This window comes from Vidua macroura, chromosome 18 (assembly GCF_024509145.1).
Source record: "Vidua macroura isolate BioBank_ID:100142 chromosome 18, ASM2450914v1, whole genome shotgun sequence".
NCBI classification, from domain to species: domain Eukaryota; kingdom Metazoa; phylum Chordata; class Aves; order Passeriformes; family Viduidae; genus Vidua; species Vidua macroura.
This window is the reverse complement of record NC_071588.1, coordinates 4460986-4485247: the sequence shown is the minus strand read 5'-3', so window position 1 is coordinate 4485247 and position 24262 is coordinate 4460986. Positions and strand designations below refer to the sequence as shown.

At 54.3% G+C, this 24262-nt stretch overlaps 2 protein-coding genes across 5 annotated transcripts; one reads left to right on the top strand and one right to left on the bottom strand.

Annotated features, from left to right (window-relative positions):
- Positions 1-3889: 3889 nt before the first annotated feature.
- On the bottom strand, positions 3890-17226 carry MVK (mevalonate kinase). The gene is made up of 10 exons (XM_053994113.1): positions 17122-17226; positions 16891-17038; positions 16000-16147; positions 14862-15017; positions 12936-13039; positions 12064-12109; positions 11164-11254; positions 10629-10745; positions 7960-8113; positions 3890-7649 (listed from the first exon to the last, which is right to left on the bottom strand). Exons 1-10 carry the CDS (start codon positions 17197-17199, stop codon positions 7498-7500), a joined length of 1194 nt encoding a protein of 397 aa, XP_053850088.1. The 5' UTR covers positions 17200-17226; the 3' UTR covers positions 3890-7497.
- A 185-nt stretch (positions 17227-17411) lies between these two features.
- On the top strand, positions 17412-22222 carry MMAB (metabolism of cobalamin associated B). Of its 4 annotated transcripts, none has more exons than XM_053994255.1 (10): positions 17412-17491; positions 17629-17687; positions 17765-17858; positions 17963-18020; positions 18291-18365; positions 18450-18522; positions 19092-19189; positions 19461-19525; positions 20151-20210; positions 20357-22222. In XM_053994255.1, exons 1-10 carry the CDS (start codon positions 17412-17414, stop codon positions 20442-20444), a joined length of 750 nt encoding a protein of 249 aa, XP_053850230.1. In that variant the 3' UTR covers positions 20445-22222. The 4 variants fall into 4 exon arrangements, with proteins under 4 accessions (XP_053850230.1, XP_053850233.1, XP_053850232.1 ...); XM_053994258.1 differs by lacking the exon at positions 20357-22222 and adding an exon at positions 19708-19781; XM_053994257.1 differs by lacking the exon at positions 18291-18365.
- Positions 22223-24262: the final 2040 nt, after the last annotated feature.

The following is a 24262-nucleotide window of genomic DNA, read 5'->3' as shown; positions in this document are numbered from 1 at the left end:
GAGGGGATGTTTGGGATGAGCTCTGGTGGCTGCTGATGCTTCCAGAGCCCAGGTGGGAAGGGGACCACGATCTCTGGGATTGGGAAGAGAAAGAAGCCCTCCTGTACATGGGAGAGGAACCTGCTCTAGTGGAAGGTGTCCCTGTCCATGGCACGGGGTTGGAAGGAGATGATCCTCAAGGTCCCTTCCAACCCAAACCATTCCAGGATTCCATGATCCTGTGGCAAACTCGCCTTTCCTTTCTTCTCTCTCTCCTAATTCCTTCCTTCCCAATTTAAGCTCCTCTCCAGGATAATGCAATAAAGACATGAAGCACCTAATTTTCGGTGGGGGACAACAGACACGACGGTGTATTTACCCAGTCAAACCATTATGAAATCCTACAATTAAGGCTTCAATCAGATAAATGCAATTACATAATACGATCTTATACGATATAATTAAAAACATCTGCAATCAAACCAAAGCTGATGGTACAGTAATCCTTAATCAGAAATTACCCAGCTCCAGCGGAGAGGTTCCATCCCGGAATCCGGCGGGACACGGTGGTGACAGTGCCATCCCCCACTGAGGGAGGATGATGGTGGCCGTGGGGAGCTGGAGGGACCTCTGGGCTAGCTCGTCTGGTCCCTGCCTTGCTGTGCCCCCAAATCCATGCCCACCTCCCCTGGGACACCGGCTCAGCAGGCACGGTGGCACACAGAGGTCGTGCCACAAACAAGGAAGGTGTCCCAAGCCCTGCCGGGGTCTCAGGCTGGCAGTCCCTGCCTACAAAGCGACCAGGGAGTCCCGCTGGGAATGGGAACGGACATCAACATCCACTTTTGGTTGTGCTGGCCGTGCCAGTCGCCCATCCTGCTGCCAGGCCAGGCTGCGGCTCCAGGGCGTTGTGCCCAGCCCTGGCGCGTCCCCGCAGCCGCCGGCTGGCACCAAATGAAGACAAATGGGCTGGGTGACACATCAGCATCCATTAACTGATGGCAGCGCCGTGTGGGGAACGCTGGGGATGTGCCAGCACCGGCAGGAGGGGTGGCAGCACTGGGGCCAGCACCTCACCCGGGGGTCGCAGGGGGTCAGCAGGGTCAGCCTTGGGCTTCCACACCCCCAGCTCGGCTCTGCCCAGATCTCACCCAGAGCTGTTGGCAAGAGAAGGAGCTGGGTGGGATCCAGCCCTGGCAGCACGGCCCCGCCACATCCCCATGGCTCTGAGCCCCTCACCCCTGCAGCCCCGGCTCCTGCCCTCCCTCACACCTGCCTCTCACAGGGAGTTTTTGGGGGTGCACACAAGAACCCTCCTTGCTGGTGCTGACTCATCTCTCAGGTGGCTCAGGCATCCCAAAACAGCACGTGGCATTCCCAGCACTGGAAGGGATATCCCAGCACTGGGAGGGATATCCTGCCCATGCGGTGCCTGTGCTGCAGTTGTCCAGGGGGGTCAGGAGCAGCCTCGGGATGAGGCTGGAGCACCGACCCTGCCAACCTTTTCCACCCCCTGACCTTTCCCCAGCCCCTCTCGGAAATGCCACGGAGCTCCTCGCCCGGCCAGACGAAATGTCAGGGAAGGTGGATGGAATATTTCCAGCCGCTGCGCCGGGCGCTGCGGGGGGTTTTCCCCAGCGCTGCGAGTGGCTCCAGAGGGAGCACGGGCCGTGCTCCAGCCTGTCCCCATCCTTGTCCCCATCCTCATCCCTGTGCCACCCCGGCGCGGGGCCGAGCCGCGCTCGGCTGGCTGCGAGCGTTTAAGCAGAATTGAGTGTGTGTTCAGGCACTTTCAAACACAAGTAATCTTCATCTGGGAGACGGGAAGTGAAATATGTTATTGCCGAGCACAGTAAATTACCCGTGCCAGCCCCGGCGGATAAAACATCGCCGTCGCCGGCCGGCGCAGTCACTCACCCGCGCTGGGCCGCCACCGCCCCATCAATTACACAACAAATGGCTGCTGGTCAGCCTGGACACGGGACCGGGACTTCTGTGGCCACCGTGGCACCGGGACCCGCCCCAGCACCAGGCGGGCACCCGGTGCCGGCGGATGGATTCCTCCTGGAAAGCACCAGAAGGTCAGCGGGAGCTGGGGATGGACTGGCACTTCCAGCAGCTCCTCCAAGCAGCTTGTGCCAACCGGTTCAGCTCCTGCTCCCCGGAGTGGCCCCAGCGGGGTGTCCTTGTCATCGTGGTGATGCTGCTTCGTCAGGGCTAACGAGCTGCTGTGGCAGCGGAAGCACCCGGGGAAGGCGGGAGGCGAGCGTGCAGCTCCCCCTCCTTTATTTTCCTGGGAAAGACCTTCGGAAAGCCAACCCCGAGCCCATAAAATAAATAAAATAAATTCCTGCAACTTTAACAATCATTGTGTTGGATTTGGGAGATGTTATTCCTCGTGACAGACAAGGGCAATTATCTGCTATCCGCCAGCAGTTTTAGCCTAATTTCATTACTGCTGTGCAATTCTTCCCGAGCCGCCAGTCTATCACTGTCTCCCAGAAAGGATTAGCCGGCACTTTCTTCATCTTCAAATGAATTTTAGCTGTCATGCCCTTGATGAATAGAAGAGGGAGGACGGTGAACCCACGCCGGTGAGCAGCAGCCTGGCTGTGCCACGGCGCCAGCACCGGGACCGAGCCAGAGCATCACCAGAGCTGCCTGGCTGTGCCCTGGGATTTCCTGCCATGCAGGATGAATCGGCCACGGGGTTTTCTTGGAGAGCACCCTGGAAGTAGGCAGGGTTTGAAGGTGATGCCCAGCATCCAGGAGGGATTAAAATGACAGGATCTGTAATACAAGGAAATAATGAACACACCATCCTTCCCCCTCGCCAGGAGATGCTTATCTGTCAGCTCGGGCCACTGAGGGATAGAGAAAAGCAATTTCAACTTCAGAGCTGAAACTGCAGAGGATGTTGCAGGGAGAATGTCCAGGAGATGCTGTCCCAGGAGGTTCCACCACAGTCCTGGAGCTGATGGGAGAATTGAGGCTTCATTTTCCTGGACAAGCTGGAATAAGGCACACGGATCCCGGCTCAATGTGTGCCGGGATGCCTCGTCCCCGTGGCCTCAAGCTGTGCCAGGGGAGGGTCAGGAGGACATCAGGAGGAATTTCCTCATGGAAAAGGTGGTCAGGCCTTAGCAGGGGCTGCCCAGCGAGGTTTGGAGTCCCCATCCCCGGGGAAGTGTCCAAGGAAAGCCTGGATGTGGCACTCAATGCTCTGGGCTGGTGACAAAGTGGGGATCGGGCACAGCTTGGACTCGATGCTCTTGGAGGTCTTTCCCAAGCTGAATGATCCTGGGATCCTGTGAAATAACAGAGCCCACCAGCAAGGAGAGCCCAGCTGCCCTCAGGACACCCAGAGGGGTGCAGAGCCCACCCTGGGTCCCCCCAGGACGTCACCTTGCGTAAATGGAAGCTCCGGAGCCGAGGGGCTGGCACTGCCCCAGGGCTCCGTTATTTTTGTAAACGTTCATTCCCACCCGGCACAGCATCCTGGCAGAATATTTTAGCACCTTTAATGCAATTTCCTTCTCCCTCTGAAATATCATTTTAATAGAACCCAGCCACACCGTGTACCTGCTCCCTAATAAACCTCTGCGACTTTAATGAACTAAATAGCAAATTACTTTTTTATTCAAGAATGAAATTTCATCATATTCATAATTCATATTTTATTTCAGACATCTGCTGCTGATTACATTACATTTAACTAAAATTAGATGATGCTCAGAATGTAATTAAGCCCCTGCCAAATTCTCTGGCCCACCAATACCAGCCTCGCTCAGCGGGGGCCGCTTGGAACCTAATATGTAATTAGGAGCTATTTTCTAGCTGTTTTTAAAGTCTGAAAATTAGCTGCCTTTATTAATCACACAGACAAATATAAAGCAGAGCCAACGCTTGCTGAAATTTCTAAAAAGGATTTTTTTTTAATTATACACCACATAGCGCTGAGACTCATTTTGAATGTTGATTTGTTGTGCACTGACATTTTGACAACTAGTTCTCAATTTGTCTGTCGTAGTTAGGCAACAACAAAGCAGACGGTAATACTTAACTTTCAAAACCTTCAGCGCGCTGGGAGGGGAGAGGGATGGGGGGGGACAGGGGGGACGGGCTCCCCATGAGCCCAGGGAATGGGGGAGCCCCAGAATCCCTGGGGATGGGAAGCAGAGGAGACAAGGGAGGTGCCAGATGCACAAATCGCCCTTAAAATGGCTCGGGGGATGTCCCTGCTCGCCCCGGGGGACCCCCACACCTCCCAAACCCTCCAAGTGTGTCCGAGGACATGGCACTGGCCCTGCAGGGGGTCCCAGTGTCACCTCCTGTCCCCAGGAGGGACCCCTGGAGCAGCGGGAGCCCCGGGGGTGTGAGCGGCCCCCCAGCCCCGCGGGACTGCGCGCTGACATTTCCTCTCTCTCGCTGACCCTGTTCCTGCTCTCTCCGCGATCTCCAATAATGTCACTGCCTCCTCAGCATCTACTCAGCGGAGCAGAAAGAAGGCACTGCTGACACCGAGTGCAAACAAACAATAATACCATCTGTGCCTGCCAGGGCCGGGCGGGGAGCGCCGGGGTCCGGCTCAGGGGAGGATGTGCCGGGGGAGGGAGGGCAGGAGCCCTCCGGGGCACCGAGACATTCCCCAGGGATGGGGGGAGACACCCCGGCAGCGATGCTGCCCCGGGCACTGGCTGTGAAGGACAAGGAAGATTTAAAAGGTATTTTTATTCAAAGTGTTTCCCTTTTTGTTGTCACTAAACACCGGTGCCCCCCCAGCTCTCACAGCACCCCCATGCTCTGCAATTCCTCAATCCCTCCTTCAGGCTGGAGCACAGCCTCCGCTCCCCGTCCCTGTGCTGGCTATTAGAGGCAAAGCCAGGCTCGTTAGTCTTGCTGCAGAGCTCGTAATGTGAAAAATGAAGCTCAAGAAAAATTAGCCAAATTACCAGGCTAATCCTTCAGCAGCAATCGCTGCCCTGCTGCACATCCGTCCCGCGGGGTGCCTGGGAGAGGAGGGGCTGATCCCTGGGGAGAACATGCTCCACAGGCTTCAGTTTTGCTTCCAAAGCAGCAAAACACAAGAGAGACAGAGCTGTGCCTCCTTCTGCCCCGCTCCGTGTCCCGTGGGGCAGCAGTCCCACGGCAGCAGCTGCTCCTGCGGCCCCGGGCCGAGGAGGGGCAGGGATGGTTTCCGTGTGCCCCAGGGCTCAGGAGTCACGGTGAACTCGGTGTGAGTACAGGGGTGATTCCCGTGTGGAAGGTGGGGTCAGGAACATTCCAGCCACCCCTCGGGCTATCCCGCTGGGTGTAGCAATGCCCCTGCGGAGTGTTTGATGGAGCTGGTGAAGGAGGAGTTTGGAAAGGACGGAATGGGCACTCCCCTGCTCACAGATGGATGTGAAATCTGTGCTCACTCCAGACTGGGACTGGCTCCAGCTGCTGACTTCGGCAGATCTGGTCCCTGTGGCACAGGGAAGGCAGATCCCAGCAGTGCCTGTGTCACCCTGGACCCCTCCCACAGACCCCAGTACGGGTCACCCTCCTGCCACGACACTGCCACCACCCTCCCTGCCCCGGAATGTCACCACTTCCACTCTGCCACAGAGCAGAGCACGATGAGCACTCAGGCTGGACATCAGGAGGAATTTCCTCATGGAAAGCCTGGTCAGGCCTTGGCAGGGGCTGCCCAGGGATGTTTGGAGTCCCCATCCCTGTAGGTGTCCAAGGAACGCCTGGATGTGACACTCAGTGCTCTGGGCTGGGTGGGAAAGTGGGGATTGGTCATAGGTTGGACTTGATGACCTCAGAAAGCTTTCCCAAGCTGAATGATCCTGGGATTCTGTGAATTTCCCCTCAGTTCTAGTCCCCAGCCCTCAGAGCCAACAAGGCTCAGCCCCAGACATGCTGTTTTGAAGGAAAGTTCCCTGTGCTGGATCTGGCATCTCTTTGTGCCAACATCACAAAGTCGACACATGTAAGTGGTTAAAGTCAACACGCTCCCAGATCCTCACATTGATTACACTGTATTAGAAAATGGTAAATTATTTATCAGCCTTTCTGACTTGTGATTAGTGTAAAGCAGCTCTCAGATGCAAATTGGAATTGTAATTAGACATGTAGAAAGGCAGCATCTGAGACCTGCTTTCCTGAAGCAGTGTAAAGTGCTTTTTTCCTTTTGTATCCAGAATAATTATCAAAGAACACTTTGCACATAAAAAACCCATGGATTTATTAAAACCAGAGACAGTTTTACATGGGATCAGGGAACTAAAGCTGGTCACCATGATGCTGGGAGTTTAGAGCTAGAACATCTCAGCTTCTCACACTTGATTTTTTTTATCCCTGGGCTGGAAGGGGAAGGCAAATTCCCCACCTCTGCCAATTCATTACTCAGCTTTGAGTGAAGTGATTCTTGAACACAGCTACACTTAAAAACCCACTTAAAAACCCACCCCAGACAAACAGAGTGATGATAAAACCCCCTTGGCAGGTACAGCAGAGACCACAGTCCCTCAGAGTCAGCTCATGACTCCCAGAGATTCTGGCCTCAGCCACTTCCCCTTCATTCTGTGGCACAGCTCATTAAAATTTCAGGAGTAAAAAATGCATTTACATTTCTGTAATAAGTCTAAATGCATTTAGGTTTTAGAGTTTGTCAACTGCAACTTATGGTGAGCTTTTGAGGACGTGGTTTGGGTTTCTTTCCCCTACTTAATTACACCAAAGTAAACCCAACACCAGGCAGGGTCAGGGCCATGCTGATTCAAGACTGAAGTGTGAGAGAAAAGCTTTTACAAGGAGGAATTTTAAGCCTGCCCTTGGCCTGGAGCTGCCCTCCATGAAGGTGCTGTTTGAATCAGACCTTGAACATGTGAATAAAAACCAGAGCCTGACTACAGGACTCCGCTTATCAGCCCAGGCAGAGATTATGGAAAGGAGTGAAAATCTGTAATTTCACTAAAATTGCGATTTATCTTGCATCTTAATTACCCAACACTTAATTAATAGCAGGGAAGAGTTCTATTAAAGGTTTGCTCTTCACTAGGAATGTAGTCCAGAAGAAACAGAGACCTGAGCATCAAGCCCTGAGCTGCCAAAGATGCTCTTCACCCAAAAACATCAAAGCACCGTGCACATCCACCTTGCCAGCTCCCACAGGACAGCAGGGATGAGGGAAGAGACACCACATGCATCTGAAGCAGCAAAGTGTCGTTATCCACCCTGGAATCCAGCCAAGCCCCTCTTCTCCTGCCCCTTGGGATCAGCACAGCAGTTGAGGAAGGAAATTCAAACCAGGATTTTCGAGAGCCTTGGTCAAACACCACCGGGTGGGTGCTCCCAGGTCCCCATTGCAGCCCCAAATCCCAGTGACACCAGGCCCCAAACTGGCTCCATGCCCACGTCTGGAGACCCTCAGCCACACAGGAGAGGGGAAAGAAGTTTCCAGGCATCTGGGCACACAAAGCTCCGAGGACGTGGTGCCAAGAGCTCAGGCCTGCCAGAGGCAGCAGCTCAGCTCTGGGCGAGCGCGTGCAGCACTTGGGCACTCAGAGAGGAGCAGGAGTGCAGGGTCACCCCCGGGGCCCCAATCTTGGTCTCCCAGCATTCAAATCCACAGGCACACAAGTCTTGCTTGGCTGCTTCCACGGCCAGCGGGGAGGTGTCTGCCAAGAGCAAGGCAAGAGCAGCCAGAGAGTCAGTTCAGCCACTGCAGGGAGAGGGAAAGGGCCATGGCTCCTCCAAACACAGCCCCTGGCACAGGGCCAGCACCCTCAGGGGCTGACACACATAAATGAACACTCTGAATCAGCCCTGGATCACACACTGCAACCCACAGTGCCAGGCAGTGCTGGGACACATCCCACCCATCCCTCCAGAGGCAGACCAGGGCTGGCAGTGATTCCTCTGCTCCCAGACCTGCCCCCCTCCCCAGAGCTGTGAGGAAGAGGGAGATGCCCAAGGGGCTGTACTGACCTGGTGGCAGCAGGGTGATGCCACAGCCACCCCCACCAGCCCCGGTCAGTTTGCTGTGCAGGCTGTGGGATGCTGTCACCTGGCACAGCCTGTCCAGGGAGGGGTGGCCCACTCCAAGCACATTTAAGTGGTGCTGGTTTATGTCAAAGAATTCCTAAAAGCAACCACAAAGAGAGGAGATGAGCACACAAGGAGACAGAGGCTCTTTACAGCAGTGGCAGCTCCGCCTTCCAAGCCACCCCTTCACAACCACCTCATTTCTGCAGAAATTTGGCCACCAGCACCAAGGAGCAAGGTCAGGCCAGAGTCTGAGCTCTGAGCTGCTCATGTGACCCTGACCCCATCACAACTTGCACAGTGACAGGAGTACAGCAGCTCCTGCACCTTTCAAGAAAATCCTGATCACTGCAAGCTGCCATCAGGAATTTTTTCCAGAGCTCTCCAATGCCTCCTGACTGCTTCTCCTCTGCCCTGTCACTCGAGTGCTGAGCAGGAGGCTGTGCAAGGCCCCTCGCCGGCCGTGGGAAGGGCACCGAGCCAGCAGCTCTCATTCCTGGCTGTCACCCTGCCCTGCTCTGCAATCCATCCAGCAAAGCCAAATCCAGGGACTTCTGACACGGCTGAGGCATCACTGGAGAGGTGACACACAGGGACGTCCCTTTGTTTGCTCTGTGCTGCACTTCTCCCTCCTCACGGGCAGGGCCCGGGCTGGGAGCCAAGGAGCCTCTCGGCAGCACCACGCTGGGAATCTGACACCCAGCTCAAGTGGGGTCGAGAGGGTCCTTCCCTCTGGGAGCAGCACAGCCCACCCTCCTGGCAGAGCTGTAGGAACATCCCTGCCATGCCTCCCACCCAGCCAGACCTGCTACTCCTGGAGAAAGCTGCCCCAGCAGCAAGGTCCCAACAGCCCAAGGGATGGACAACACCACACAGAAGTGGAAGTTACAGCTTCTCCCTTCCCAGCAGGGCAGGTGAGGAATTCAGAAGCAGAGGGAAGGGCTTGGCCTGTGCTTGGAGCGAGTCTGGAGCAGGGCCAGGAGCAGACACCGGCTCCCTGAGCACCACAGGACCCTCCCAGCCCTGTGCTCCCTCCCCCAGCAAGCAGCACTGAGCTCTTCCCTGCCTGCAGCTCCCGGTGAGCCAGGAGGGGCTCTGTGCACAGGGAGCAGCAGGGCAGGTGTCAGCCACATCCCCCTCCCTCAGCTCCCCCCAGGAATCCTGCCAACACCACACAGGAGGGGACACTGCAGAAAGAATCCCTCACCCCTCTCCAGAGCATTTCTGCCCAGTGTTTAAGGAACTGTGGGAAGAGCAAGGAGTGGGTGGCAGGCAGAGCTCAGCCACCACCCACTCCAGGCTGGGGAGGACACACGTCCATCCAGAGGCTCTTTATATGCCTGAGTGAGGGCACAGCACTGCCTGTGATGATCCAAGACACCTGTCATCTCCTGATCCAAAATCTGCCAGGAATCCAATGACAGCTTATGACACACTAGACTAGTTCCATGGTTCAAATACAGCGCTGGCCAGAGCTGCACATTTCAGAAACAGCCCAAAAGATGTATTTATGTATCTATGTGCTGCATCTAATCAGCTGGGCCTCTGTGGGCTCTTCAAGCACAAGACAAAACAACAAGATTCAAGACAGGAACCTGCTCACTGCAGTGCTGCTTCCCGGGTGTGGGACACAAGGATGCTTTGGCATTTTCCATGTGAGGATCTCAAAGCACAACTCAAATTATCCCCTCTCTTCCCTGTCCCCTGACACTTCTGACAGCCTGAGGATGTGGAATGAAGATGAGGAGCTGTGTGAAGCTGTGCTGTGAACAGACTGCAGACCTCCCTCAGCTGATGACCACCCCCCTGGTGCCAAGGGAGCAGGACTGTGCTATGAATCCCATGGGAGCAACCCAGAGCAAGAGCAAGGACAAGCAGAGGTCCTCATGAGAGCCAAGGGGAAGCATCCAGATGCCAACAAGGACTGGTACCAAATGGTTCCTGAGTGTCCAAGCTGGCTCCCAGGGCCAGGCCAGGTTTGCCTCAGCTGGGACACGGCCACACATCCCTCCCCCACGGTGCTGTGGAGCAGCATTACAGCACTCTCAGCACTTCTTCCACTCGGAAGCCTGTTCCTCCCCCCTCCCCAGCCTCTGCTCTTTGAGCAAAGCCAAGACAAACAGATCTTTGTGTGCACCTCGTGCATCAATGTCAGGTCAGCTCTGGGCACAGCTCTGTCTGTGGCTCTCCGGAGCCAGGATGAGCGTGGAGCACCAGGAGCTGGCTGGGAACCAGTCAGTCCATCACAAACCAGTGGCTCTGGGCTCTCCTCAATCCAGCCCTGGCAGTGACAGAGCAGTTGCTTCACAGGCAGCGACTGCCAGAGCCGTGGCACTCAATGCAAGAGAAACAAACCCTCCAGAGCCACAGGTCCCCAGAGCCCCAGGCCTGCCCCTCCCTCCCTGCACACAGCTGGGAAGAGGCACCAGCAGCAGCTTCTGTCTCCAGGCTCCAGGAAGGGCATTAAAAGCAGCACACCGGGTCCACGGTTTCACTTGAAGCTGAACATTTCCTGCTATCATTTTTTTTTCCTCAGATCTAATGTTCTTTAAATGACATTTTGATGTTCAACAGTAACAGTGGCTAAAAATACTGGTGAGCAAGCCCCTTACCTCCAGCACAGGGTAATGCTCTGGTGATGGATTTGCAGGCATCGCTTCCAGAACACTTTGGCACTCCTGAGAAATGGCATCGATGGAGTCCAGCACCGGGTTCATTATGGCAGGGAACTGGAAAGGGGGAAGGAGGGATGTCAGGTGTCTGCTTGCTACTCTTCCAATGCTACTGGGAGGAAACTGGTCCCAGTCTCTTTGAGCTGGGCAATTCCTCACTCATTCCCAGAGCAGGGCAACAGTAACCTGCTCCTGGCTGCAGAAAAGGGAGGAAGAGAAGGAAACAGGCCAGAGGAAGGAACTGCTCTTTTCATGATTGCAAATTGGTGATTTTAACTCCTGTTAAACTGGAGGAAGGGAGGAGATGAGCTGAAACCCCATTCCCAAGCAGTTGGGAGATAGGAATACAGTGGCTACAGGAGAGATGTCCCAAAAGATCCCTGTGGGACCTGCAGTCCCACATGAGGGGAGTCCCTGCATGAGGGTTTCCTCACAGAGGTTATCCCCCACATCTCCATCCCACAACCACCTGCACCTTCAGGATCTTCTCCTTTACACCAGCCACCAGGATCTTGGTGCTCCGAGGGACTTTTGTGTTGGTCAGCAAGATCCTCAGTGTGGGCACCCTGAAAGCAACAGGAGACAGAGAATCCCAGAGCGCTTTGGATGGGAAGGGACCTTAAAGCTCATCTCATTCCAACTCTGCCACGGGCAGGGAACATCTCCTGGCCTCTTTCCTTCACACTCCCCAAGGCTACAGCTTATTCTGCCTCAAAAGGCCTCTTTGAGCAGGATAAGGAGTCCCATTCATTTTACAGGACTTCAGCAGGTGTTTCAGTGCTGGCTGGGTTCAGGCTTGTTCCTCCTGCATACAAGGAACAACTGTACCAGAGCTATAAATAGGACTGTAATGTATTTACTAAAATCCATGTTTTTCAAGCAAAATTTTTCCTTTGAAATACTCTCTACAAGAGTAGCCAGTAGTGGCCATTAACTGCTAATAGAGCAATTTCATGCACTGTGAAAGATTTTAATGGAGTCAGATTATACTTCTCTGGCAGGAGGCAGAGGGAACACACAGGACCCAGATTTCTCTCTGCCAATGGGTTTTCCCACCACCAGGTAAGCACAAAGTTCCCCCTCCCCACAATGTCATTTGCTGCCAGGAGCAGATCCATTCCTGCTGCCCATAATGCCATGAAATTAATATTGATCCTTTGTGCTGTGTTCATCTAATGTCAGATAATGACCAAATGTTTTATTGTACCCATCCACCCCAACAACTGAGGCTGCCCACACCCAAAATGGGGCTGCAGAACCCTTCCCACACTCCAGCCATCTCCCATCATCCTCATACCCTCCAACACCCACCCAGAGCCTCTCTGACATGTTCCACCCACCGTGTGTGAGGGTTATTTTTAAACTCCAATATTACCTCTTTAATGGTGTGATTTTTCCTGCTTGGTATCTCAGGGCTCCACCTAAAGTAGAATACATGTATTGTCTCAGTACAGAGCGAGCTGAGATAACACAGAAGGTCTTTCATCTTCAGAACCTCACCCAGAGCCTGTGACAGTAATTGCAAGAAACACCAGCTAAATGAACCATGTTCTCCAGCAGCACGGCCCTGCCTCACCCTGCTGCCTTAATGAGAGGGTCTGGCTGGATGTGCTCAACCCAAGGCCTTTCCCTTTGCTCTCCTCTCCTCCAGGATCACATCAAATAATTTTTGAAAAGGTAAAGAGTTTGGCCAGTGTGAAACCTCTCCTGAGAAAACAGAATCCAGCAGTGATTCCCTGTGGCAGAGCCAAGCACATGGGATTCCATGGACTGAACGTGTGCACTGGTGTCAGCAGCCATCCTGCAGCACGGAATTTCATTGTCCAGAAGGAATGTCTCACTTGGCTCCTACCCTCACAGAGGCACTGTGATTAGGTCTCATTAGAAAGATTATTAACAGTCTCCAAGGACACTTTCAAAACACTGGGAAGTCTCTGCTAATTGAAACTAAATGACAGCTGTCCAACTGCATTTTCCCCTGCATTATCCCTGGGACAGGATTAGGTTGCTTTGTTCACTGCAGAATGTTTAAATATCAGTTATTTGCAGCGAGGTCTCTGCCCCGTGGCACCTGCCTGGGAGGACAGAGCTCTGGTGTTCCTGCAGCCCGTTCCCAACATTCCAGCTGGCTCCAGGCCCAGCTCACAGATGGGGCAAACTGAGACAGGGGAAGGATTCCCTGTGCTCAGGCCAAAACAGGGAGCTGAATTTGGGAGTTTCTGCCCAAGAAGCAGCAAACACACCTACCCCAGGTGCCAACAGCATTGTCCACACCCGATGGATTGCCATGGATCACCCGCTCCCCTTGGAAGGCCCAGCTGTTAATCAGTGTCAGCTCTTCTTCTGTCCACCTGGAAGGCAAGGAAGTAACTCCAACACAAACCACTCCAAACCAGTGGATAGGGAGGGTTCAGGGGCAAGATCCCAGCCCTGGCCTGGTGTAGATCAGATTTAATGGAATTCAAGTCCAGACTCATCCCCACCTCACCAAACAAGGTGTGTTACCACACACTGGAAAGGCTGAGGGAGTTGGGATTGTTCAGCCTGGAGAGGAGAAGCTTTGGGGCCACCTAATTCCAGCACCTGAAGGGACTACAAGAAAGATGGAGAGAGGCTCTTTACAAGGGCCTGGAATGACAGGACAATGGGGAATGGCTTTAAGTTGACAGAGATCAACAGGTTTAGATTGGATACTAGGGAAAAATTCTTCCCTGTGAGGGTGGTGGGGCCCTGGTTGGGCAGGGACATCTTCCACTATCCCAGGTTGCTCCAAGCCACGTCCAACCTGGCCTTGGACACTTCCAGGGATGGGGCAGCCCCAGTTTCTCTAGGCAGCCTGTGCCAGAGCCTCACCACTCTCACAGGGAGGAATTCCCAGTATCCCATCTAAGCCTGCTCTCAGTCTGAGCACAGAAACGCACCTCTGACCCTCCCTGCACACCACAAGTCCATTCAACAGGTATTCCATGCTGAGGCAGCGGCACAAATCCACATTTTGGGAAAGCCTCGCAGCATCTTGCAAGGCAAGGCAGAAATTCCAAGAGCCACCTGCTATCCAGAAACCGTTCCCCTTCACTCCTGCTTCCCTGGGCCTTGGCTGAATGTCCTTATCCATGTCCACACACATTGCATTCCACCTGCCAGGATTTAATCTGGGAGCACTCAGCAAACAGCTCACACCAGCAGCCTCAGGAACAGGAGTAAACCACTTGTTTTTAATCCTCTTTGAGAGGCTGCGATTCCTCCCGACACAGGAGCCTTTCTATCCTGCTGTTCTTTTCTTGCACAAAAAAAAAGCAAAACCCTTCTGAAGTCTGACACCCCCAGCTCTCTGCATGCCAGCTGGAAGGCAGGAATTAAGCTGGATCCATGCTGAAGCCACAGAGGGTGAGCAGGGAATGAAGACATCCTCGCTGCACCACTCAGAGCTGCCCTTTTATTTCCCAATTTGGGAGATTTGCACAAGCACAGGGGACAAAGTGCTCCCAACAAGAACCTGTTTCTGGGTCAGGCTGCAAATTCTGGTTCAGAAGCAGAACACAGAACCACCCCCCTTGCTCTCTCACTCTCAGCCCCACACAAAATCCCACACAATAGAGGTTCTGCCCCTCCAGCTTTGATTTTTAACAGCTTCAAACAGAGCTCCCTCTCACAGGGGCACAGCACTCCAGGCTTCCAAAGGGGAGCTCCAAGGGCAGAAGGAAAGAAACTCTCTTTCATCAGGTACTGATAAAAGGGAAAGACAGGCAGGAGATCAGGAGGAAATGTAGCACATGCAGAAAAGAATTCATGGGAAATGCAAAAAAAACCAAAAAAAAAAAAAAACCCAGAAAGGATCCTCGAGGACTCAAAGCAAAACCTGGAAGATGCTCAGAGCCAGAGGAAACTGCGTTTGAAAAATTTCAGTGTGTTTTATTTGGTTGAAAAAATAAAGCCTTTCCCCCCCTTTTTAGGTATGTTTATCTGACCCTAAACAAGGGAAACAGGGGGAGTTTTAAAAAGCCTGGGACAGGGCTGGGAACACTGGGTACAGACAGGAGATGGGCTCAGGGTGTCACTTGTGGTGACAGCCAAGAGAGACCAGCAGAGGTGGCAGTGCCAGAATTCGTGCAGGAAAAAGGAAAGGTGGGGCAAAGGGAGCAGAGCCATGCATCCCAGGCTGGAATTCCTTACCTGGCTGTGGATTCTCCCTCCTGCAGTGGGCAGGAGATGGCTCCACACACCATGAGCAGGGCTGCAGCCAGGCACACAGCATAGGCAGCACTGGATCCCAGCCCTGCTCCCGTGGGCAGCTCCGACCACACCACGATATCCACGCTGGGAACATCTCTGGAAAAAACAGACACACAGGGACTGACACAAGCACCCTGAATTCCACCTCCAGCCAACATTAAAAAGGCAAAGGAGGCCACTTAGGACTGATCACAGGGAAAGCTGGTTGAGAACTGGCAACATCAGCACATGCATCTGACACACTGGGGCTTCAGGAGGGCTCATTCCTGAATGGAGCAGCCTTGGCCAAGCCACTGTGCTGGAATAAAGCCCTCCTGAGCTGGATCCATGATTGGCACAGCTTGTCAGGCTGCTAGCAGGGGCACTTGGTAACTAAATACCTGAGCAGCACCATAAAGAGCCCCTTCACAGGTTGTTGCAAACAGGATTGTAAACACATTTCTGAATAAAGTGTAAACACCCCAAATCTGTAATTGCACAGCCACATCCCACTGGAGCAAGAGGCTGGTGGGGAAGATGGAACATGGACATATCCACGTCCCTTTGCTCCACTGAACACACCTGGGTTGTGTTACAGACTCCAAAATCAAGCCTAGGAGCTTTTCAGGGCTGCTGAGTGACAGCCCCAGTGCCACCCTGAGAGTGCAGGGAAACCACAACCCAGCTGCACATCCCAGTTCCTTATCCTTGGATTTCTTGGATGAGAATATGGAAGTTGGGCTCTGCTTTGGTTTCTGACACTGCCCTGAGCACCCATCCAGTCACACCGAGATCACTGACAGTGCTGGGCAAGGCTGGGAACTGGAACAGCCCCAAGTTCTCAGAGTTTTAAGCAGATTCAGCCCATAAAAAAGATCAGACTCAGTTCAGACAACAAATTCACAGTTTATTTCTGTTTTTCCAGCCTAAGCCAGGATGACAGGAGCTGCCTGCTGGAGGGAGGGGTGTGTGTGTTGTGACTGTGGCATGAACTGCTCTGGTTTCATCCCTCAGGACTAAGTGAGAGCAGAGACTCTCAGCTCACCTGCCTGAAGCACCCACCCACCACCAAAATTCTGGGGCAGGAGCAGAGCCTTACCCATACTTAGCAGAAATAGCCAGGCACATATACAGGAAGGCAAGAGTAGCAAGACTTTCTGGAGCTGAGGCCTCAGCAGCAATTCCAGCAAACTCCCTCAGTGCATCCAGCTGTTCTACACTGGGGGACTTGGACTCATCAACATCAGCTATGGAAGCAAGCAGGGGAGAGTTTAAACACTTAAAAACCAGGGAATTGTTACACTGAGAGCAGTATTTACAACAAAACCTTCTGTTACAGCAGCCAGAAACAGCTGGGGCCAATTTCAGGCTCTACCTGAGGATCTGTGATAAAATAAAAGCAAAATCTCCACCAGGCACTCTGAAATCCCAGGGTTTCCACACTTCCAACTGATTCCCTGCCTACACCTCCCAGTGCATCCATCCATAATCACTATGGAAAATATGGCAAGTCACAAACTCTTCCTTAACTATGTGGATTTTGGAAATGGCATATCCTGGGGCTCCAGGCAGTACAAGGTGCTGCAGAAATTCCCATGAGGGCTGGTGTGGGACAGACAGGCAGGAAAACAGGCCCAGGCTGGCTCCTGCCTGTGTCACAGCATTGGCCGAGCCACAACAGCACCAGAACAAGTCCCTGGAACCCAAACCAGGAGGGGACAGGGCCACGCACGGACACCTGAGCATCAGCGGGGTCACAAGGGGAATGTAAGTAACTGAGAGGTGCAGGGACAGGCCAGTGAGCGGGGTCAGAGACAGCGAGGCCCCGAAACACTGCAGGGGGGACAAATCACCCCACGGGGGTCCCTGCAGAGTCACCCCACGGGGGTTCTGCAAGGTCACCTCATGGCGGGGGTCCCAGCACGGTCACCGAACGGTACCGAGAGCCCCTCACTGCCCCGGGGCAGCGCCTCCTTCCCCCGGCCCTTGCCTGCGATCCGTCCCCGCAGGGCCCGGAGGCCGGGGGTGTCCCAGCTCCTCCGGACGCCAACACCGGGCAGGGAGACGCTCAGCCGCCCCTCAGCGCCGGGCCGCAGGCGGAGAAACGTCCGCAGGTCCAGCGCCACGGCCAGGGCCACCTGCGGGCGGAGAACGGCGGTCAGCGGGGCCGGACAGCCCTTACCGAGCCGGGCAGCCCTCGCTTTGCCCGCCGTGCCCTCACCTTGCCCAGCACCACGGCGTGCTCCCCGTGCAGGATCACCTTCCCCGGCGCCGACACCGCCAGCTCCCGCGCCCACATCGCCGCTGCCTCACGGCCCGCGCCGACTGACAGCCGCGCCCACCAATCGGGGCCGCGCCCTGCCCCTCCTCCCTGCGCTCAGCCAATAGCCGGGCTCCCTGCGAGGGCGGGACTTGCGGGCGGCCAATGGGAAGGGGGCGTTGCGGGGTGGTGCGGCGCTGGGGTGACAGCGTGGGCTGAGGGCGGGACGGCGGCGACGGCGGCCGGGAGGGATGTGGCGGCGGGCGGCGGCGGCGGCGGGACGGGGACTGCGGGGGCCGCCGGGGCGGCGGTGGCGGAGCGGGGCGGGCAGGTGAGCGTGGGAGGGCCGGGACCCTCTCTCGGCGTCGTTCCGTCCCTCACGGTGTCGTTCCGTCCCTCACGGTGTGTCCTCCCCTCGCAGTGTTCCCCCGCCCCCCCGGTGTCCCCTCACGGTTTGTGCCTCCACAGCCCCGAGCGCGCCGCTCCCGAGCGGGCCCCGAGGATCTACACGAGGACGGGAGACTCAGGTAGAGCCCGGGGGGCCCCGGGGGCCGCGGGCAGAGCGCCCCAGCCGAGCCCTGAGCGCCTCCCGCCTTTCCCAAAGGATTCTCCAGCACCTTCACCGGGGAGCGGCGGCCGAAGGGCGACCGAATCTTCGAGGCCCTCGGAGCCACGGACGAGCTGAGCTCGGCCATCGGGTAAGGACCGGCTGGAAGCATCCAAATCACATGGAAAAGCTTGTTTGTTATGATTTCTTCATTCCCAGCTAACTGCTTTGTTTTTTTTTTTCACTCTAACCAAGGCTGGCTGGTGAGTTCAGCAGTGAAAAGGGCCACACGTTTGTTGATCAACTTCATAAAGTGAGTATTAAGGACAATCTTCATCCAGTGCTATTAAAACATGGACTCCTTAATTTTAGCCACGTGCTCCCACTGACACACAGGAATTCAATACATTTAGTATTTCAATCTATAAATCTTTAAGGCTCCCTTGATTGCTCTCTAAGAGGCAAATTTCTTTAACCAAGAAGGAAGCTGGTAGATCAAATTATTAGTTATGGGCAGACAGGTACATCTCTAGGTTTATCCTAAGTCAGATCCACATTGTGAACGTGAGTTTTGTTGTAACAGAGCTCCAGGTTTGAAACTGGGACACAAACCAGCCACGAGGGCACAGCAGTGACACAGGCCCTGCCTGGGCAGCCTGTGAGTTTGGCTGATCAGCTCTGCTGAGCACAGCAATGCAAAAAGCCACGGCTGGGAGCGACAGCAGCTGTGATTTTTGTCCAGGTGCAGTGCATGCTGCAGGATGTGGGCTCCAACCTCGCCACGCCGCTCTCCTCGGCCAGGGAGGCTCACCGGAGTAAGTGCTGCCTTTCCTGGGGTGGCAGGGCTTGGGCACAGCCTGGCGTGGGTGGTGGGATGCTGGGGGATGGATTTGGTTTCTTAGGACTTGCTGATCCAGGAAAGCAAAATCAGAGTATGTGACATTCGCATCCCCTGGACAGAGAGACATAATTCTGTCTCTCAGGAGAAGCACAGAGAGAAGCAGAGAAAACAATCTTTATCTCTGCTCCTTGGTTTTCCCCATGTGGAATGTGGTGTGGAGATTGTTCACCTGAAGTGGTTGCTGGGTTGGATTCTGGTGAAGGTTGGGTTCGATGATCCAGCTGTGGCTCGGGCTCTCAGCAGAGTCACGAGTTTGTGAGTTAGTTAGACAGGTAAATAATAAGTAAGTATGTAGAATAGCATAGTATCTCTTTAAATAGTAATATAGTATAGTTTTACTAAAGCTATCCTTCAGCCTTCTGATCTGGAGCCAGGCATCAGCATTTCTTCCCTGAGTTGGGGATCACCACATTTTTTGCTGTAAGAGTTCAGCTTGTTGTCTGAGTCACTTTTTTTCAGCCGATTCTTCTTTCCCCTCTGTAGAACGGACGTCGTTCAGCGAGAGGCCTGTCCTGGAGCTGGAGCAGTGGATTGACAGTTACTCAGAGCAGCTCCCTCCCCTCAGAGCCTTCATCCTGCCCGTAGGTGCTGCCTGTGCCCATCACTTCCTTGGGGTAGCCCTGCTCCACTGCTTACCATGGGAAAACAGCCTGGGAGGCTGCTATTTCCATAGGCAAACACCAAGAGAAAAGCAGAGACAAGGAGCTGGGAGTTACACTGGCCCACCCTGCTGCACTGGGATGTCCCTCCCTTGCCTGGCCATGGCACAGGGATCAGTTCCATGTGTGTGGGAGGGGAGAGGGGCTGTCCCTGCTGGTGCAGACACTGAGTGGTGTTCCCTTGCTGTTCCAGTCTGGAGGCAGGAGCAGTGCTGCTCTCCACTTCTCCCGAGCCGTGTGCCGCAGGGCTGAGAGGTGGTGAGTGCTGTGCTGGGACCACCCTGAGGAAAGGGGATGGGGACACCCCAGTGACAGCAAACCAGGGCTGGGCTGGGCTGGGTGTGGGGCTCAAGCCAAGCTTTTGTGTGTTTAGTCCAATTCCAAGAGTGCAGGAGGCACAAAGCCAGGTTCTCTTCTTTCTTCTTCTTTCTTCCCCTTAGCTGGGTCATCCAGCCTAAACTTTTTGGGATTTGCAGCCTCATCCAGCCTGGCCTTGGACACTTCCAGGGATGAGGTATCCACAGCTTCTCTGGGCACCCTATGCCAGGGCCTCACCACCCTCACAGGGAAGAATTTCTTCCCAATATCCCATTTAACCCTGCCCTGTGGCAGTGGGAATCCATTCCCTCTGTCCTGTCACTCCAGGCCCTTGTAAATCTCTGTTCAGTGATTCCCACGGATGAGTATCCTGGGAGGAGCAGAGCAGGGGGCTTTCAAGACAAACCCAAACATTTCTGGCATCATTTACCCCTCCCAGATCCCTTCACTTCTGCAGGAGTCAAACTGGGGACCCCAGGAGAGGTTTGGGGTGGGAAGAGGCTCTAGATTTTGTGCACTCAGAGCTGGAAAATTAAACACCAGCATTTCCCTTTGCTTTTCCCAGTGTGGTCCCTTTAGTCCAAGCAGGGGAAGCAGATCCAAACGTGGCCAAGTATTTAAACAGGTAAAAAAATAAAATCCCAAACCATTGCCCTGTCCTACTGAAGCATTCCCTTAGTTCTGGGAATAAAACTGGGGGGTTTTGCTTCTCAACAAGCTTCTCTTCTGGAATAAAATCACTGGTTTTCTTGCTTTTCCCTTGCTTTCCAGGCTCAGTGATTATCTCTTTGTCCTGGCACGTTATGCTGCAATGAAGGAAGGGAAGGAAGAGAAAATCTACATAAAACCTGAGCCCTAGCTGGGAGCTGGAATGTTTTTTCCTTGATCATGGAAAACTAAATCCAGTTGACTGTTTTTGTCCATCAAGGGAGGGAGAAAGAACAAGCCTGGACTGGAAATGGGAGCTGCCAAGGATTTCCATGTGAAATAACCAGGACCTTGTTGATAAATCCTGAGAGGAACAGAATCACAGAATATCCTGAGTTGGAAGGGACCCAAACCCACCTGTTCTGTTCCCTGGGCCTGGCCCACACATCCCATTTGTGGATAGATCTGGAGTCACTGCTTCTCCCAGGTGGGAGTTGAGGCAGGAGAATTCCATAACATTTTGGAGATGCCTTCATTTCCCTGGGCAGCAGCAGGTGCTGTGGGAAGGCTCTGACAGGACTCTGAGGGATGATGAAGGGAAAACAATCAGCTCCTCCTTTGAAGTCACAGTGCTCGTATGGAGCAGCAGCTGGAGGCGTTTGGGAATTGTGTCCACAGCTCTGAAATAATAAATGTGAATTTCCTTGTACCAAAGGACCACAAACTGTCACATTTTAACACTGAGCCCTGTGTGCTTTGCTGCTCCAAGTCCCTTCCAATCCATCAGCTCTGGCTGGAGCTGAGCTGTACAGATTTACAGGAATGCACCAAGAATTCCTTGGCTCTGGCTGCCTCTTGTGCATGTGAGGAATGTCTCTGTGCTGACAATCCAGTGCATCCTCTGCCAGGAACGGGGCTCACAGGATGGAGGGGGTGAAGCAGGAAAGGCCAAATCCCCGGGTCTGTGTGCTGGGGTTGTCTCCATGTGGAGCTGTCCCTTGGAATGGTGGGACCAGCTGCCCCTCCAGCTGCAGGTACAGCTGGAGGAGCAGAGCCCAGGGTTTGGGAGCACCCAGGGCACTGAGGCTGCAGGAAAAGGGGTTGGGGTGAGGAGCAGGGCTCTGCTGGAGCTGGGTGAGAGGGGCAGCACCCCGAGGGTTCCTCCCAGGGTGTCTCTGCTGACCCTGGAACGTTGCTCCACAGAGCCCTCAGCAGAGCAGGCTGGAGAGAGCTGACACCCACATCACACACAGTTCCAGCTTTGCACTCATGTCAAAGCTGCTTCCAGCTTGGAAATACAACTGGGAAGAGCCCATGTGAAGCCTGCTGGTGTAATTTTTTCCCCCTGGGAATGCTGTGGGCTGCGAGGTGGTGATTCCCATCTGGGGCTTGTCCTGCTTTTAGTGGGGCAGCTTTTAAATCCATCCTGCCCCTTCTCCCGTACAATTATTTGAGTAGAACCAACCTTAAACTTGTTCTCCAAAGAATCTCTGGCTCTGTGTCCCTTTTTGGCCAGTAAGAATTGCCCAGGAATGAGTGAGGAGTGCCCAGCACTAACAGATCCCCTGTCTCATCACTCACCTGGGTTTGAGGCAGATATTTCATGCCTCTTGTTAATGCACATTTTTCATGGAGTAATTTTCCAAGCCTCAGCCTGGAACACATCCTGGTGACAAATGCTGTGGATTTGGATGGTCCCATCAGCTGCAGTGTCACCTCAGCCATTCCCTCTGCCTGCTCCATCCTGTTTTACGAGAGCTCTGGCTCTGAGACTGAACCTCAGGAATCAAGAGGCTTTTCAAGTTTAATTTAATAAAATCCTTTGCAATATAAATTCTTCATGAATGCTCCATAAATCAGCTTGGGGAGGGATTTATAGTATTTTCCTTTTTTTTTCCAGCTGGGGGGAAGAAATCTCACTACTGTTTTGGGACCAAAGCTGGCATTGTTTGGATTGCAAGGAGAAATAAATCAAGCTACTACACTTAACATGATGGAGAGATGAAATTTACTGGGGTGCTCCCAGCTGCCCCCTCCCTCTCTACACACAGCAGTTGTTTCTGGAGGGCTGAGGCAGAGCGAGGTGCTGGGGTGACCCTCACGTGTCACTAAGCAGGGCTTGACTTTAGGAGGGAGTTGAGACAAGGCTGCAGCTCAGCAGGGCTGGGCCAGGGCCAGAACATTCTGTTCTGAGAGTTGTCCCCAAGGTCACAGGACAGCCATGGGCTCTGGAGCTGGGGGGGCTCACCTGGGGAAAAGGAGGCTCAGGGGGGAACTTCTGTCTCTGTACAACTCCCTGGCAGGAGGGGACAGCCTGTGTTGGGGGGGGTCAGGCTCTGCTGCCAGGGAACAGGGACAGGAGGAGAGGAAACTGCATCAAGCTGTGCCAGGGGAGGGTCAGGTTGGACAGCAGGAGGAATTTCCTCATTGAAAGGGTGGGCAGGGACTGGAAGGGGCTGCCCAGTAAGGTTTGGGGTCCCCATCCCTGGAGGTGTCCAAGGAATGTGTTCCATGTGTCACTCAGTGCTCTGGGCTGGTGACAAGGTGTGGATCAAGCACAGGTTGGACTCGATGGTCTTGGAGGGCTTTTCCAACCTGGATGATCCTGGGATTCTCTGATTCCTCAGGCTCTGGTGCACCCTCCTCTCCAGGCTGGAGCAGAGGCACTGGGCAGCTGAGCTGGCCCTGCTGCCAACCCCACAAGGTCAGTCAGGCAGCAGCAGCAGAGTGACCAAAACAAAACCCAGCCTCTAAATCCAAATAAACCTCCCTTGCTCTGGGCTGGCAGTTGTTTTTCCAAGCTCTTTGTCTCTTCCCAGCCCTCCCAGCCATACAGCATAGGGATTCCAGTGCCTGCACCTCATTAATATCACGGGGGAAGGCAGATGCTTTGTCCAGGCTGCCCAGCTCCAGCGCCCAGCAACATTCCTGCCTCGCAGGGTGCCTGATCTGGGATTGCTCCGGAGCTGCCAGCACAGCCATATGTTGCTAAGGGTCGTTTATTCTTGTTTGTAAAATGTATGGCTGCTCCCAGCTTCCACACTGTCAAAACGAGAAGAACTGGCCCCAAAATCTCTTGCTGCATGATTGGATCAGATGCCTGTACATCTGTTAACGCTGTAGGAGCTGTAAAATGGAATAAGTTGGGCTATAACTCAAGCACCTCGATTACCACCACGATGTGGGAGCAGCAGAACGGCTGCTGCTCCGCCAGCGATGACACAAACATCCATTGTGCCAAGTCAGATGTAAATTTACACAAGGCAGCATTTCCTGGGCCAGGGCTCAGAAGGGAGGAGAGGGATGAGAGCCCCAACCTTGACAGGATGTGCTGCAGCCCCAGCCCGGTGAGTTTTGGGGTGCACAGCCCTGGCAGTGGGGAGCCAGCAGCTCCACTGGAGTTGCAGGAGCAGAGAGGATCACAGGTCCCTCAGCAGGGCAAGTCCTGTGGGCTCACAAGCTCCTGAAATCCCCTCTCAGCCTGGAAATGGGCAAGGAAAAACCCTCTCCTCCCTGGAGCAGCCCAGGGTAGGAACCATCAGCTCTGTGCCTGACAGGAGCAGGTTGAGCTTGTCTGTGGAGGAAGGGGCTGTCTGGGACCCTCAGCTCGCCCTGTGCTGCAGCCTGGCCCAAAGTGCCCACCCCAGTGCCCACCTCACCCCAGTGCCCCCTCCCCACCTTGGCAGGGCAGGCACAGAGAGGCAGAGCAACACAGGGAGGGCTCAAACCACCCCAGGGAAACTGTAGAGGGTCAGGATTGAAGAACTTGACCTCAGAAACAGCCACAAAAGCAGCTTGTGAGCACCAGTTCAGTGCCACTTACCCAGGTGGTGACGGTGCCAAGTGCCACGTGGTGTGACCAGTCCAGCACCTGCTGCAGGAGCTGCTGCACCTCTTGGTAAATGGGAGCAAACACAAAAGTGAGCTGCAGAGACATCAGGAAAGCAGAGAACAGCCTCCTCTCCATCCTAACCTGGAATCTGGCATGGGGCACAGGTGCAGAACAAAGGGATCAAACAGAGGGAACAC